Genomic DNA, 18547 nt, shown 5'->3' on the forward strand with positions numbered 1-18547 from the left:
AGAAGTTTGACTTGTACACTAAGGTGATTGCTGTTAAAAGGTTGACTCGTACACTAAGGTGATTGCTGTTAGAAGTTTGACTTGTACACTAAGGTGATTGCTGTTAGAAGTTTGACTTGTACACTAGGTGATTGCTGTTAGAAGCTTGACTTGTACACCAAGATGATTGTTAATAGGAGTTTGACTCGCACACCGAGTTAGCAGAATATCCAGTGTCAATTTTTGTTATTTGCTTCGTAGCCAAAGAAAATTTTAACCTTCACTGTTGGCTCACAAAGGCCAAAAGCCCATACCCAGCAGTTTGCATGAAGACCATTTACAAATTGCATCACTGCTGAACAAGCAATCCATACATTAGTAAAATTAGCAATCACACTCACCCGCTAACTCCGCTTTGTAATCCTTGGTGATTTCTATGAGAAACAGCATAAGATGTTTCATGATGGGAGAGTGATTTGCCTCCAGCTAAAATACACAGAGACACAATCTACACAAACAGGGCAGTATGAGTTTCCAAGCCAGTCATATAGGAAACAGGGCAAGAGGAGACTCCAAACCAGTCATATAGGAAACAGGGTAATATGAGTCTCCAAGTCGGTCCTATAGGAAACAGGGCAATAGGAGTCTCCAAGTCAGTCATATAGGAAACAGGGCAATAGGAGTCTCCAAGTCAGTCATACAGCAAATACAGTAGTGATAGCAAGTATCTAGTGAGAGCAGACATATTGTTTTCTTTTTACTCGGTTGATAGTCAGAAAGAATTACATGAGAAGCTTTTGTTAAAAAGATCTGACACCAAATCATTATAATCAAACATCTGAGAGTGATAAGATAACTGCCTGCTTATTTATGATTCAGTTTGTGAAAGAACTCCTTTTTTTCGACATTATAGCTTTATATTACAATCTAACTCGCCCAAACACAAACACACACATAAACACACACACAAATGCACATGCACACACCCACACAAGCACATGCACGCGTACACGCACTCACAGACACAAGCACGCGTACACATGTGCATACACACACAAATGTACATACACACACGTTTATATGCATACACACACATATGCATACAAAAATATGCACACACCACACGCGTAAACATTTGAACTTAAGTACACACCGCACACGTAAACATATGAACATATGCACACACCTCACATATAAGCATATGAGCACGCAAGCACTAGTTAAGTACAACACCACAGCCTGAGGAATGAAGATGAACGAAAGTAGTTTGTTAGCTGGCAGTTTCATACATTCGCGCTCATTAGGTTTCTCAAGATGGTTCAACTCAACACTACAGCCTGCTGAAAATGCCTGAACGAAACTGCCAGCAGCTGAAACAAATAAAATAAATAAACAAAATAAAGTACAAAATGGTACATTTATATACGGTATCCATATGCAAAACAAAAGGCTCCATATGGACGATTTGTTTAGCAATTCTCACATTTATTCGCACAGACTAATGCCATCATGTTTCCCCAATAATGCGGGTACCAACGGACCAAGCCGGATCTAGTCTTCAAGTTTACAACACTTTCCTTACCACAGCCTTCAATGATATTATATCAGGAATGATGTTCTCCACAAAGTTCTTCCTTACGATTTTGGTAACAACAGCGACTGTAGCCTTAGAGGAGCCTTGACTAGGTGTCAAATCCTCGTCCATAGGGGCACCTGAGGAGGGTGCTCTGGTTACGGACAACTTTATGTTCTGTAACAAGCGAAACATTAGCCAAACATTTTATGCGGATTACAAATCTCTGTAAAGTTGTCCACTCCTAGCAAATATTTCATGCAAGTAGCTTTTTAAATGATACTAACTGTACTACCCGGCGTTGCCCGGGTAATAAAAAAGTCGTTGGACAAAAAATTGATTTGTATTTAACATAACACTTGCCATTCTAACTTTCAAAGTACATATCATGAGAAACGTGTTTTGCGTAGTTGAAATAATTTAAGAAAGAAAATGAAAACAACTGTGAAGATTTTCAAACTTTGGCAAACAACTTAACTTTCCAACTTCATATCATGAAGACGATGTTTTGTGCAGGTTTAATAAATAAACAGTTTAAACAGTTTAAACAGTTTAAAAAATAAAACAGTTATAAAAGGGTTCAAATGTAAATGTGAAACAATTGTCAAGTAATAGATAAATTAAGTCTGTTTTGCTACGATTACAATAAAAGATGATTTGGTAATGATACAATTAATACGAACTGATAAAACAAAATAAAAATCCTGAATATGTAGAACTAATAATAACAATTCTTGCATAGAAGTGTGTGTATAAGAAAGGTTAATGTTCCAGCAAAAGCTATCCATCCTAACATTGAATACGACGATAGTGGTACCTCTCGAAACAGGTACCTCTCGATACTGGTACCTCTTGATACTGGTACCTCTCGATACTGGTAGCTCTCGATACTGGTACCTCTCGATACTGGTACCTCTCGATACTGGTACCTCTCGATACTGGTACCTCTCGATACTGGTACCTCTCGATACTGGTACAAATGTAAAAATGGGATATCGGACTTTCTTTGTCTGACCGAATAGAGAGTGAATGTAGAGGCTATTCCTACTCGATATAATACAACTGTCGGCGTGAAAAGTATTGACCTTGACCTCGGATGTAGCAATTGAACCTTACGAAAAACAGGAAATAAAAGTTCACATAAAAGTGAAAAAACATAGTGTTTGATAGAGTTATTAGAATTCATAGAATTTCAAACAATGCGTCATTGAGTCTGTGAAAACGCTATACGGTATATAATGTCTGTAATCAATACCCATACCCAATACCCCTCGCATAGCTCAGTGGTAGAGCACATGAATGAAAACTTGCAATTGCAATCTTCGTGAGTTCAAATCCATCAGAACTCGGAATTTTAATTCCAAGATTTTAATAACTATAGCTGGACATACCGAAGGACAGATGACAAACTTTGAGAAATATATATACAGTCAAACATGAATAACTCGAACTTGATGGGACCGAGCGAAAGTGTTTGAATTATCAGAGTGCTCAAGTTATCAGAGCACTGTCACAAGTCCATGTATTTACTTATTTATTAGTAAATACATGTACATATACAAACTATAATATAAATCAAAAGCACAAATTGCTTGTTTCAAATTAAATGCTTCTAATGTAAAGTTTAAAACATTTTTATCAAAAAGTATACAGATTTTTTTATCACTTGAGATTGGTTTGTTGTTTGAGGTGATGTTATTGCCGGGACATTTTTTAGATTGACATTGGCAAAACTTGATCGTTGTTGAAATGCTCAAAAGAAAAGATATCTTTTTTTTTGAGCGTTTTACCAACAATCAATTTTGCCGATTTTTCTTGAAGTTTATGCAAAGATTACCTCGCTTTACCTTGCTTTCGAAGGGCGATCGCTAATATAATATCGCTAATATAAGCGGATGTTTGGTATAAATCAAATTTCACCAAACCTTTAAAAAAGTCGTAGACAAAAATATTTTGCCGATGGTGGTAATAACGACGCTTATGAATTACGAAAAGTTGAGGTTTACCTCTATGGCTTGGAATAAAGTGATTTTCTAAAGCGATAACAACCGTTTCGGTAGCCGTTGGGAAAAAGCAGTTCGAGTTAACAGTGTTGGGTTCGAGTTATCTATAGCAATTTATCATTACGTTGGAACGGACCAAAGAAACCTTTCGAATTAACCATGTGTTCGAGCTATTCGTGGGCGAGTTATCCATGTCTCACTGTATATTATTCTAAGGTAAGAGGTTGTCTATGCTCCTTATATTGTGAGCACAGAAGACACGCTGTATATTGACTTGTGCATATCATATCAATTTATTATTTTAACAAAGTGTTATATGATTGTACTGTAGAACCTGTTAAAAATATGAACTCAATGAAAACAATTTGATTTCGAATAATCAGCCTTTGTTAATGAGCACAAAACTCTAAAGCAGGTCATAAGATCTACAAATTTATATTTACAGCGCTAAGCTAGTAGTTATTCATCTACTAACAGCAGACTATCTGATAAACGAGAGTATATATATTCGCGGACAGCCATTCATTAACTAACACTCCAACCAAATTGATAAAAAAAATGGAATATAAAAAAATAGAATACAGCAGACCTGATCAGAGGAACTTACACAAGTCGACACACTAATATCTTAAAAACCAAAATATTTGTATTTAATGTGGAAATACGATACATCACTGTCCCCATTCATAACAGTGCAAACTCGCGCGGCAGCGTAAGATAACGCTGACAAATTAAAAAAACTAGGCATTGTAAAAAAGTGAGTTCAAACCAGAAAAAAAATGTGTGTTTTCTTCAGAAACAGTTTGTAAAATTTTCATTGAGTAGAAGTGTTTCACTGCTCACCGGCCACGACTACTCTACTTAATAAAGTCTTTAGTTACCTGCAAGTAAATATACTCTGGACTGTCCTGCTGCTGATAGCAATGATAAATACTTACATATGCCAGCAATAGGAGTGCTTGAACAAAATCCTTTACCTTTCCTTGTAGTATGGACAAGGCATCAACAAGCACCGCTGCTCCTTCATTCGTCTTCAGAGCCAACTCCTTTTCGATAGTTGCTGAGACTATGTCTTGGCAGAGTCGCTGTGTCGCGTTAAACTTATGCAAATCGCTCATGTGATCAAGCATGAAGTTATATATTCGCTGCCTCTTAGATGCATTGGCCTCTTGTGACAATGAGAACAACGCCCTCTCCGCATTCGTTTGTGGAAACTTGTTATACCCTGTCAAGATTGGAGGGTTATATACATGTAGGTTAACTATGTGATGAATAGAGTAGAAAGTAAGAAATAATTTGTTATGTCGGTTGGCTCAGAATACTAAAGTCACATGATAAGACAATAGACGCATAAAACCAAAGTTACTAAAATGAAGATTTTTTTAGACTACAACGAAACTATATTTACAAAAAATACATATATTTACTGTGATGAGTTACAAGTTGAGTGAAATTCAAAGCCAAGAATGGCCAAACAATTTTGGTCAAGGTCCATTGTGAAAACATTGGAAAATTTAATTTGAGCGAAAGTAGGGGTTTGAATGGATTGTAAATCTACTCAGTTGAAACACAGAGTACATTGTACAGTACACGCAGTGTGTACAGGAACCTTGAAACAGAAACAGCTGTTTCCAACACAAATTCACAAGCATAGCAAAACACTGCAATAGCGATTGCATAAATACCTGCGCTAAAAGACCTGAGAAATAAAGGTAAGAAATCACTTACTTTCATGGGTAGTGTAATTGTTGAAAAAGAAGAGGCACTCAACAAAGTGTTGCAAGTACATGGACTTGTTTCGCTTGGAGAGCTCATAGATAAATGTCTGTTTGGCTGTAACAGGAAATAATTTTAATGACAAAGTCTGACAATTGTTTACTGTCAGATGAGAATCATTAGTCCCCCTAGATGATCAACTGCAATTATGTACTGTGATTATGTACTGTGATTATGTACTGTAATTATGTACTGTGATTATGTACTGTGATTGTGTCCTGTGATTATGCACTGCCATTATGCACTGCCATTATGCACTACCAATATGTACTGTCATTATGTACATAATGTCATTATGTACATGTACTGTCATCTTCTGAAGTTCACTTTCAGAAGACTAGTTGTGTACAGAATAAGCTTATCTGCAGAGTATTAGTTGTGTACACAATAAGTATGCCTGCATAGTATTAGTAGTGTACATAATAAATATACCTGCATATTAGTTGTGCACACAATAAGTATACCTGCAGAGTATTAGTTGTGTGCACAATAAGTGTACCTGCAGAGTATTAATTGTGTACACAATAAGTATACCTGCAGAGTATTAGTTGTGTACACAATAAGCATACCTGCAGAGTATTAGTTGTGTACACAATAAGTATACCTGCAGAGTATTAGTTGTGTACATAATAAGTATACCTGCAGAGTATTAGTTGTGTACACAATAAGTATACCTGCAGAGTATTAGTTGTGTACACAATAAGTATACATACAAAGTATTAGTTGTGTACACAATAAGTATACCTGCAGAGTATTAGTTGTGTATACAATAAGTATACCTGCAGAGTATTAGTTGTGTACACAATAAGTATACTTGCAGAGTATTAGTTGTGTACACAATAAGTATACCTGCAGAGTATTAGTTGTGTACACAATAAGTATACATACAGAATATTAGTTGTGTATACAATAAGTATACCTGCAGAGTATTAGTTGTGTACATAATAAGTATACCTGCAGAGTATTAGTTGTGTACACAATAAATATACCTGCAGAGTATTAGTTGTGTACACAATAAGTATACCTGCAGAGTATTAGTTGTGTACACAATAAGTACACCTGCAGAGTATTAGTTGTGTACACAATAAGTATACTTGCAGAGTATTAGTTGTGTACACAATAAGTGTACCTGCAGAGTATTAATTGTGTACACAATAAGTATACCTGCAGAGTATCAGTTGTGTACACAATAAGTATACCTGCAGAGTATTAGTTGAGCACACAATAAGTACACCGGCAGAGTATTAGTTGTGTACACAATAAGTATACCTGCAGAGTATTAGTTGTGTACACAATAAGTATACCTGCAGAGTATTAGTTGTGTACACAATAAGTATACCTGCAGAGTATTAGTTGTGTACACAATAAGTATACCTGCAGAGTATTAGTTGTGTACACAATAAGTATACCTGCAGAGTATTAGTTGTGTACACAATAATTATACCTGCAGAGTATTAGTTGTGTACACAATAAGTATACCTGCAGAGTATTAGTTGTGTACACAATAAGTATACCTGCAGAGCATTAGTTGTGTACACAATAAGTACACCTGCAGAGTATTAGTTGTGTACACAATAAGTATACCTGCAGAGTATTAGTTGTGTACACAATAAGTATACTTGCAGAGTATTAGTTGTGTACACAGTAAGTGTACCTGCAGAGTATGAGTTGTGTACACAATAAGTATACATACAGAGTATTAGTTGTGTATACAATAAGTATACCTGCAGAGTATTAGTTGTGTACACAATAAGTGTACCTGCAGAGTATTAATTGTGTACACAATAAGTATACCTGCAGAGTATTAGTTGTGTACACAATAAGTACACCTGCAGAGTATTAGTTGTGTACACAATAAGTATACCTGCAGAGTATTAGTTGAGCACACAATAAGTACACCTGCAGAGTATTAGTTGTGTACACAATAAGTATACCTGCCGAGTATTAGTTGTGTACACAATAAGTATACCTGCAGAGTATTAGTTGTGTACACAATAAGTATACTTGCAGAGTATTAGTTGTGTACACAATAAGTATACTTGCAGAGTATTAGTTGTGTACACAGTAAGCACACCTTCAGACAAACTTACTCAATAGTCAAAAACTCAACAGCTTAGAAAGTAATTGGAAATGTTACAGCCATACAGCCGAGATGCGATGATAAGACCACTGAGAATGGCGATGGATCTTACCTAGCTCGGCTATGGCTGCGTTATCATCAACAATACAGGAAATAAACCGATAGAAAAGAGGTCCGCTCCACTTGAGAAAGTCCTCTTGAAGCAACCTTGTCATGCTTACGAATGTGTTCTGTCTCACCTCAGCATCGCGATGCCGCAACGATGATGAAATGCTGCTCGTGTATGGGCCGACAGCATTGGTGTACCTGTGGAATAAGTTGAAGCATTACATTTTATGTTGAGTGACAGGTTATCAACCCACATACAGTTGTACCTACACACGTTCCTCTAAGGTGTCGCAGTATAAGGAGGTAAAAGGCAGTAGTAGGTAAATGAACGTTAATAGTTATCCTTTAGAAATAAGCATGAATATACAAATTAATTCTTAGACACACCCTGTCTTAAATAACCCTTAATTACATTAATGTGATTATGTCATAGAGCCATATTTTATATCAGTGATAAAGTACTCCTCTAAAGCAATGTTAGAGACACTTGTAAGCGCAGTAAACCAATTACTTCATGAACAAAAAATTCTAAAATAAGCAAAAAAAACCACTACTAGTCTTACTAGATAGAAAGTCACCAACAACATAGAGTTAACCATTGAAGTATATTAGGTAGAGAATAGGAGTGTAGCCACAAATCTATGCCCAGCAAATAATCATTGAAGTGACAGTTCTAAACGAGTCCCAAACTAAATTCGACTAAAGTATTCATGCTTCAGCATTATTCTTGAACATAAATTTTTAATCTTTGTGTCGGTTATATTGTTATTAAATAATTGTTATTGTTATTAAATAAAAAAACGTGAGACGATAGTAATTTGCAAATGCATGTATGCGTGTGTAAATATACCCAACATAAATATAAAAAAATACATATAAATAAAAAATTAACCCGAGCTAGTAGCCATATAAGTTAAGAAATAATAGAACAAAAGGTGTCGGTAACAAAGATAAATCAGCCAATAATAGAACTTGGCTGGTCATTAATAGATACATAAAATAACCAATCACAGATATTGACTGTATTCTAGATAGTCAGCGACTCACAGCCTGCAGAGGTCACAGAGGATGATGACAACAGCTTTACTAAATGCAGCATCATTTGAAGTTTCAAGCTCTGCAGCCAGCGTGGGAATATTCCGCTTAGCAACAGCCTCGTGTTGTATGGAGATCTGCCCTGTACGCAATAGAGTTGAATACAGACCTGTCCTATATGCCATAATGCTGTATGGACCAGTCCTACATAGCGTTGAAAGCAGGCTTGCCGTATATGTAGTTGTGTGTGCAGATCTGTATTATAGTGTTGAATACAGACCTGCCCTATACTCTACAGGATGAAATTATTCGTGGAGTTGAAGTTCGCGAAAATTGTCTTTTCATACATATTCGCGGATTAACACATCCGCGAATAAATTAATCCATGAAAGCAGCTAGCAATAGAGTAAAACCTTTACATGCGTATACCACTTGTTTAGGTTTCTATTTAGCTGAGAAATTAATGTCGATCATGCTAAGCTATAAATTTTGGACTGCATCTCGAGGTTTTCATGAATGTTCATCGATTTGGAGGCCTTTGGTGAACCACAACTTGTGGTAAGTTATGAGTTTTTTCAACGTAAAGAACTGCAAGTAAGATTTTTTCGATGCCGTGCCGAATTTCGAATATCTTATGACAACCTTGAAGAAAATTTGTGTAAAGAAGTGTGATGCATTTGCAATGGGCTTTACTCAAGGCCCGGATGATTATTTTCAAAGAGTTTGGAACTCAGCTACGTTTATTAACTCTGCCCAGCGACTAGTTTTTAATTTGAGTTAGTAGTTATTCTCCCCTGTGTTAACAATAAAACTAATTAGTCGCAGATTTTAATAATTCGCGGATTTGACTGTACGCAAACCCTCAAATTATTAAATCCATCGAATAGTTTCATCCTGTAGGGTATGTAGCCATGTACACAGATCTGTGTTATATAGTAATAAATACAGACCTGCCCTAAATTTAGTCATGTATACATATCAGACTTATCATCAGTGAGTTGCCTTCGCATACAATTTTTTCTACACACAAAAAAAGTTCAAGTAAATAATTGAAAATACACGGGAAGTGATTTTTAACATACAACATTCAAAGTTTGCGTAAGCAGTGAATTTTCGCAAGCAAATATGAAGATCGTGATAGAACAAAGTAAAGAAATATAAAATCCATCTAATATTTACCCAGTTCAAGGTAAAGTTCAAGGTAGAGCAAGCTACGCTGTGTATCTCTACCATCAACTCTGTTGCTGAAACTATTGGTGCACGTGTTAGAATGTTCCAAGGATTATTGCTTCTTGACTTTTCTTACAATTAATTTTGTTTTACAATGTTTTATGATAGTTTTATATAATACATGTTTTAATATTATGTGTAATTAATTTCCTGCAGTGTATACTAAGGAGTAACTGTAGAATTTTGAACTGTGTAGCTTATCAACAAACTGCTGTATTCTCATTAGAATATTGGCTCGAACATGCAATGCTTTCAACATACGAAACAGATCACAGAACTGATCCACTTCATATATAGTAGCTGGACTGTATCCAAATCTGCCTATGTACAGCGGGTCAAATACAGATATGTCCCATACGTATACATACCTATCCTAAGAAAAGTAGCGTCTAATTAGACCTACAGTAAGTAAAACATCATTGAACAGAGATGTCTAGTATAATTCTACATTCCTGGTACTTTATCTGATTAGGCGGAGAGAGCATATTGAGGTATAACGCCCTTCCTACCCTATATATAGCAGTATTATTACTACCCCATGAGTACTATTAGTACACTTATTGCTATAAGGGTATTATCACTATCACAACATTATCACAACGTCTAAAAGAAACACGATGACTGATTTCTCCATAGATATAGTAAACCCTAGATTGGCGAATAGCTATTATTACAATGGAGCAAAAGCGAGGCCTATAATTGGCTGTTGTTTTTACGACGTTACGTCGATGTGCATCACAGCATCAAAGCCTTCAATTGCGCAATAAGTTTAGTAGTGGAAGCACGCTTGGCATGCTAGTTTTTAAGTCATAAACGTAACAATAAGACCAAATTCTTAGTGAAATGTCATCAGAAGAGATCACAACACCCCAGGTATATCCTAAATTGCCCATAACAAGACAGAACTTCAACTCAAAACAAGAAGTTCTCAACAATATCATAAGCTATCTATGCCGATTAAAGACACCAAGCTGAAAGCTGCTAGTGGAAAATAATAGGAAAATCATCCTCATTTCGTCATTGGTTTTGAGTCAGCAGCCAAATCTGTACATGGCATTGCTCAATATCTTTTCAGCAACTACCCTTACATCAACTACTTCCTAACCTTTAAGATCAACCAGGATCACATTGAGATTCTGTTTTCCACAATACGATCTAAGGGTGGCTATAACAATAATCTGGATGTGCAGTGCTTTAGATCTGCAATTCGAGCACTGCTCATAAAAGCAGATATCACATCGAGTCCCAATGTTAACTGTATTGATCTGGATGTGAGCAGGGCTAAAAAACTGGCCAACTCCTGCTACACTCTCTGGCTAGAAAGAAAAAGGAAGAGAAAAAAGCTGAAGAAGGTGAAGATGAGGAGTTTGGTGATGAGGATTGTTTTCTAACTGAAATGTGATGAGTGTATCAGGTTCTTGACTGATGTAGAAGTAGTGGGAAGTAGAACTAGTGATGACATAACCCTAATCTCAATTAAAACCAGAGGAGGATTGGTGACCAGATTGATAGGCCGAATATGTATTGCTGCAGAAAAGTGCCTACGTTCACGCATGGAGAGCTATGGTATCACACAGATAGCTTTTAAACAAGTAACATCACAGACAATAACATATATGTCTTATTACATAACCTCAATCAAGGTTTTACATGTACAGTCCATGCCAACAGTCTACTCAAAACTATAGTAAATCACTATACTAAAATCAGAATACACTATGCCGCTTCAAAGCAGGAATCTAGTTCAACCAACCTTAGACAAAAACTATCTCGTCTAGTTATTTTCAGTCATGTCTAATGGGTGTTTAATACAGTGGTCCAGCGTATTTGCTTCTAAATCTCATTTGATTCATTAGTTTGTTATTAGTTTAATTTCTATTTGGTCACTCTTTGTATTATCAATGATATAGAAGCTTCTAAATCATTGGTATTATTCATTACCATGTGTGTAAGATTCTTGCCTTTCTCATCCAAAGTCATTACAGTCATACTTCGACTTACGAGCTTAATGCGTTCAGAGACTGAGCTCGTATGTCAATTTACTCGCATGTTGGTGCAATTTATTTATATATAGAACAATTAAATATATATTGATTGGTTTCCATACTCTAAAAAATGCAAATAAAACACTCAAAACAAGATTATGTAACAGGAAGAATATGTTGGTTATTGTCCTAACTTACCACATGCTTTCAAAAAGCAACAAATAAAAAAGAATGCAAGGAAATGTGATTAATTAAAATGTAAAATTAAATGCATACAATAGCAGCTAACTCTAGCATTTGCCAGAGAGGGAGAGATAAGTTATCCTTCATTACAACAGTTGACTTTAATAAGTTTGGATTTTATCCAAGTCTTAAAAGACAAACTTAAAAGCAAACCTAAAAGCAAACTTTAATCTTTAACTTAACGTAATTAAAGTTTTTTCGGTGTTCATAGTTTTAAGTTTCTCGCTCGTTAGCTAATGTTTCTTTTGTTTCGCTCTCACGACCAGCCGGCCGTTTTAAGAGAAACCTATCTAAGGACGTTTGTCTTTGTCGCCCTTTCAACATGTTGCAATCAGGACGAACACAGGTGTCGTCACCAAGGGTTAATGCACGACCACTAGCCAACTTGTCCGAATGTCTATTTTTTATAGTCTTGATAGATAGCACCGGCCTTTTTACGTAGCATCGTTTCAGTTACGCAGTCACCGGCCAAGTGTTTGTCTTTTATCTAAAGCCTGAGCAGTCTCTCCATCAGTGGTCGTGAAGATCGCTACGCCGTTTAGAAACTATGGTTAGTCCTTTTGTAAACTAAATGCCTTGAATATAATCCTTGTGTTTGATAATTGTGGATGTATTTCTGTCATTTTGCTAAGCTAGCTCAATCACGCATACATATTTTGCATATTTTTTAATAATTTTCCGTTTAATATCAATTGTTATCATTCGCTTTTTCTCTGCATTACCTATCCTTTTACTGGCAAACTTTCGGTCTACGCACGGTACTTTTAATTCACATAATTCAGCACTGAAAATCGCGCACAAAAAACATGGTACAAAAGTATAATCTGAGCAGTTGAAAAATACAGAGTGATGCTGTTCTCATAAAACACCCCCGACATACTTGGCAACTGACTCATGTGCTCGTATCTCAAACATGGCTCATATGTTAGTGCTAAAACTTGCTTAAAAGCTGGCTCGTACCTCAAGTTTCTCGTACGTTAGGGCACTCGTAAGTTGAAATATTACTGGATATAAGTTTTACATATTTTCAATAAAATATGCAGTCTCAGATGCACAAACTATAGAAAAATTGAGCAGTTTTTTGTGCTAAGTCAATAGGAGTTAATAGATCAGCTGATTCGCTTTGCACATCACCATGACGTTGCGTCAAGCTAATTATAGGCCTCACTTGTTTTGATTATTCGCATATCCAGGGTTTACTATATCTATGGATTTCTCTCAGTTTAGCATTACCCAGGTGAAAAACAGTATTATTTTCTTATAAAGCCAGTAGCAAAGTTGGAGTTGCATCTCTTCAAACAGAATGTCAGTGGTCAAACAACTTCTTTTAACTTGCTAACAAAAAATCCATTTCATTACGTATGAAACAAAACATTTCCGACAACAGCACCGCTCGGGCTTTTTTAGCAAATTAGGGTGAAAGAGGTTTTAATGAGGTCGGCTAAAAACTATAGTGAAAATGAAGCTGGAAACCGATAGGTGATAAAATTTTAATGATAAAAAGTTGAATTTCAGTAAAATAATTGAAAATACATACTAAAACTTAGGTTCAAGTATGTGTTTAGTAAGCTACATTCATTTAAGTTAAATTCAAAGTTTATGTTATACATACAAACATACATCTTTGTCTGTCTCGAAGCTAAGAACTCCCTTAATTACGTACTGCACATAGCACATTGTAACATACATTTGCTGCAGATCATAACCAATAAATACACTAAAGTTACTGTAGGTAACTATAGTTACTGAGGTTAACATACTATTTTATTACTAATCTTTAACATGCATGTACAGTACTTATATTAAACTTTGGTGATTTCACCGGGGGATGTATGCATTGTATAATTACTATGGTTTCTATATCGCTCTATACGATTTTTTCTCCATACGGTGCCAACCTTGGAATGGATTAAAATCGTATCTTGAGAGTGCACTGTGTATTATTACTATCAAGCGGTAAGCAGTAAATCATACAGACTTGACCTAAAGTCAAAAGAGATTGGCTCACAGTTTTGGATAAAAAGGGAGATAAAGCTTAAGAAAGACTAGAGCCAGTTGACTGCCACGAATATGTATATTATTCGTGTTCGCAACTACTACATTACTGTATGGTCAAGGAGTCGTGATGACTGACATAAAACAAAGAGAAGACTTCTCTTTTGTTATGAGTATCTCTAAAAGTTCCTAGCGATGGAAAAAAATCAATGAACAGATTACAAGAGAATAGCTTTGTAATTGAAATGCGCTATTTCATATAAGAATGCAGTAAGAATGTTCTAAAAAAAACAAATTTTGATCGAAAATAATGGTGACCCCAACTAGATAAACAGAACATCTCTTACCAAGACACAAAAGCGCAGCAGATCTAATGGAGGAGGGAAGCAGTCCACTCGCCATATCAGCTAGCAAGCCCAGCCTTTTCTGCTCCCCTACAATACCAGCAATATTCATAACAACATTAATAACAATGTTAATAACAATGTTAATAACAATACTAATGCTCGCCTGCCACTAATGACTTGACCAAGTTATGCAGATGACTTTTAAGAGCCTTAAAGATTGACTTGCAACAAAATTCACATTACAGTTATTTGGTATCAAAATATTCACCATGTCTTACTCTGTTGTGTTGTAGGTGCAAAATATGTGGAAATGTGATTACAAGCTCTTAAAAGCTAAAAAACGAACAGTTAATCGCAGCCACACGAGACTGCCGTAGTTTGGATTCTCTTTCCAAAACGGCTCAAATGGAACGTAGTTGTTACAAAATGGTTTCTGTTTACACTTTCATGCAACCTCATTCGTCAAAATATTTTCACAAACATACTTCACGCATTCAATAAAACCATGTCTATTGTTCTTACGCGTCTGTTTTATCGTCATTGTAATGCTGTCACTTTTAGCATTGATATCTTATAACTTACCGTAAAAATTCATTTAATTTTTTAACCTTACCTTGAAGGAGTACATATCATTGTCTGATAATAATGACGAGCCTGTTGGTCACTTGTGATAATCGAAAAGTGCTGCAGAAATTATTTGCAAAGCATTGGGTCACATGATCAAATTACGACTTGACGATTAGATCAAGCTGAAACAAAACTGTAAAGTAGCGAGCATCTATATTTGATACGGGGTCTTCTGTAAAACCTGAAGTGTTTATCATAAACTAGTGCTACGAGAAGTTTTATATTGAGCTTTTTATTGGCCTTCCAATTCATGTGAGAACAACACGTGACAAGACAATAAACAAATGTAATGACTACGTCAGAAAAATAAATGGATTCCAATCTACAGCGGCTTTTCGTTTTTGAGCTTTTAAGAGCTTGTAATCACATTTCCACATAATTGGCACCTACAACACAGCAGAGTAAGACATGGTGAATCTTTTGATACCAAATAACTGTAATGTGAATTTTGTTGCAAGTCAACCTTTAAGCAATATTTCCATCCAATTCTACAACCAACATTTTTTTAAAGATATTTAAAGATATTGCCAACCAAGATTGTCTCTCCTTTACGATAAAATAAAATGATAAGACTATAACACTCTTTTCAACAGTCAATTGCACTTCCAACAGTCAATTGCACACTAAAATCTTTTGCTGGCTTCTTTTACCACTTTTAACAAAATTGAGAGTAACATTACCACTGCAGCCCTGCAATGTAGCCTGGGTAAACTTTTATAAAGGTATCTGTTTATGGGTATGCGAGATGCACCCTTGTTTATGGGTATGTGAAATGCACCCTTGTTTATGGGTATGTGAGATACACCCTTGTTTATGGGTATGTGAGATGCACCCTTGTTTATGGGTATGTGAGATGCACCCTTGTTTATAGGTATGTGAGATGCACCCTTGTTTATAGGTATGTGAGATGCACCCTTGTTTATGGGTATGTGAGATGCACCCTTGCTTATGGGTATGTGAGATACACCCTTGTTTATGGGTATGTGAGATGCACCCTTGTTTATAGGTATGTGAGATGCACCCTTGTTTATAGGTATGTGAGATGCACCCTTGTTTATGGGTATGTGAGATGCACCCTTGCTTATGGGTATGTGAGATACACCCTTGTTTATGGGTATGTGAGTTACACCCTTGTTTATGGGTATGTGAGATGCACCCTTGTTTATGGGTATGTGAGATGCACCCTTGTTTATGGGTATGTGAGATGCACCCTTGTTTATGTTAAAACATCTTACACCAAAAACCACTAAAACTGTGCAATATCATCTGTTGAAACCTTAAAGACCATTAGTGCAACAGTAGTGTAAGTTTACAGGTCACCAGAAGTTCGACTGAAAACTAAAATCTGCAAATAATTTTCATCGCCATCACAAAGAGAAAATAAGTGATTCAGCAGCTTGGTCAAAACAAAAAAGCCTCAGAACCATAGGATAAAAAGAACTCGCTATTTATACTATGTGGCTTCAAAACAGAAAAGTACTTTATGACTCAAGTTTTTCCTGACAACCGTCAGCACACCATAAACTGCTCAGCTCATCCAAAACAGACAGCAGCATGTTTATGTATCTCATATGTATTCCACATCTCAGTTAGCATCTATTATAAAATAAAAGGTCTATGACCAGGCTTGGATGTACCTTAAATACTCTATAACACGGCGCACTACCTTAAATACTCCATAACACGGTGCACTACCTTAAATACTCCATAACACAGTGCACTACCTTAAATACTCCATAACACGGTGCACTACCTTAAATACTCCATAACACGGCGTACTACCTTAAATACTCTATAACACGGTGCACTACCTTAAATACCCCATAACACGGTGCACTACCTTAAATACTCCATAACACGGTGCACTACCTTAAATACTCTATAACACGGCGTACTACCTTAAATACTCCATAACACGGTGCACTACCTTAAATACCCCATAACACGGTGCACTACCTTAAATACCCCATAACACGGTGCACTACCTTAAATACTCTATAACACGGTGCACTACCTTAAATATTCCATAACACGGTGCACTACCTTAAATACTCCATAACACGGCGTACTACCTTGAATACTCCATAACACGGCGTACTACCTTAAATACTCCATAACACGGTGCACTGCCTTAAATACCCCATAACATGGTGCACTACCTTAAATACTCCATAACACGGTGCACTACCTTAAATACTCCATAACATAGCGCACTACTGTAAATACCCCATAACACGGCGCACTATCTTAAATACTCCATAACACCCATAGAGTAAACCCTAGATTGGCGAATAGCTATCATTACAATGGAGCAAAAGTGAGGCACATAATTGGCTGTTGTTTTCACGACGTTACGTCGCTGTGATGTGCATCACGACAACAGAGCCTTCAGCTGAGCAATAAGTTTAGTAGTGAAAGCATGCTTATCATGCTAGTTTTTAAGTCATAAACGTAACAATAAGACCAAATTTTTAGTGAAATGTCATCAGGGGAGACTACAACACCCCAGGTATATCCTAAATTGCCCATAACAGGACAGAACTTGAACTCAAAACAAGAAGTTCTCAACAATTTCATAAGCTATCTATGCCAATTAAAGACACCAAGTGAAAAGCTGCTTCATTGGTTTTGAGTCAGCAGCCAAATCTGTACATGGCATTGCTCAATATCTTTTCAGCAACGACCCTCACATCAACTACTTCCTAACCTTTAAGATCAAACAGGATCACATTGAGACTCTGTTTTCCGAGATACATCTAAGGATGGCTATAACAATAACTCGGACGTGCAGTGCTTTAGATCTGCACTTCGAGCACTGCTCATAAAAGCAGATATCACACTGAGTCCTAATGCTAACTGTATTGATCTGGATGTAATTGCTATATTAAAATCTGAATACACTATGCCGCTTCAAAGCATGAATCTAGTTCAACCAACCTTAGACAAAAACTATCTCGTCTAGTTATTTTCAGTCATGTCTAATGGGTGTTTAATACAGTGATCCCGCTTAACTGCTTCTAAATCTCATTTGATTCATTAGTTTGTTATTAGTGTGGTGGACGCCGAGCCATGACTCAGCAATTCATGTAAATATTTTTATATGTTATATCTTGCATGCCGTGGTGTTTTTTTATTATATCGTTATTAAGTTGTCCATATACTATATCACTATTATGTCTTAGTTTATCGCTGTATTATAACCATGCCAACGGATTAACAATTAAGTTTATTGCTAATGTAATACGGTTTTTACTCGGCTCCGTTAGCTGGAACGGGTGAGTTTATTGTATATAAACGAGCGCGCTCACTCAGTTAGGTAGAGCAAATAGCCGTACGCTCCTTGGCTAGTGTAATTTCCTTCTATAATAAAATTGAAAGAAACTACACACATTCTCTTCTCTTTATGTAATAATCTAGATCGTGCTAAGTGAAGGCCGGCACATTCCTTTACATTAGTTTAAATTCTATTTGGTCACTCTTTGTATTATCAATGATATAGAAGCTTCTAAATCATTGTTATTATCCATTACCATGTGCGTAAGATTCTTGCCTTTCTCATCCAAAGT

At 36.2% G+C, this 18547-nt stretch overlaps 1 protein-coding gene across 3 annotated transcripts in view; it reads right to left on the minus strand.

Moving 5' to 3' along the window:
* The window catches only part of LOC137404834 (condensin-2 complex subunit D3-L-like), a 73878-nt gene that overhangs the window by 27271 nt on the left and 28060 nt on the right, over window positions 1–18547 (minus strand). For 2 of the 3 annotated variants that reach the window (XM_068091067.1, XM_068091063.1), the window contains exons 16-22: window positions 14355–14441; window positions 8567–8696; window positions 7524–7717; window positions 5284–5388; window positions 4533–4780; window positions 1562–1729; window positions 381–465 (exon numbers count right to left, since the gene is read on the minus strand). In XM_068091067.1, coding sequence (XP_067947168.1) covers window positions 381–465; window positions 1562–1729; window positions 4533–4780; window positions 5284–5388; window positions 7524–7717; window positions 8567–8696; window positions 14355–14441 — 1017 coding nt within the window. Of the gene's footprint in view, window positions 1–380; window positions 466–1561; window positions 1730–4532; window positions 4781–5283; window positions 5389–7523; window positions 7718–8566; window positions 8697–14354; window positions 14454–18335; window positions 18342–18547 lie in introns of all 3 variants that reach the window. The other variant, XM_068091072.1, reaches the window with a different exon arrangement.

The sequence above is a fragment of the Watersipora subatra genome, chromosome 1 (assembly GCF_963576615.1).
Source record: "Watersipora subatra chromosome 1, tzWatSuba1.1, whole genome shotgun sequence".
NCBI lineage: Eukaryota > Metazoa > Bryozoa > Gymnolaemata > Cheilostomatida > Watersiporidae > Watersipora > Watersipora subatra.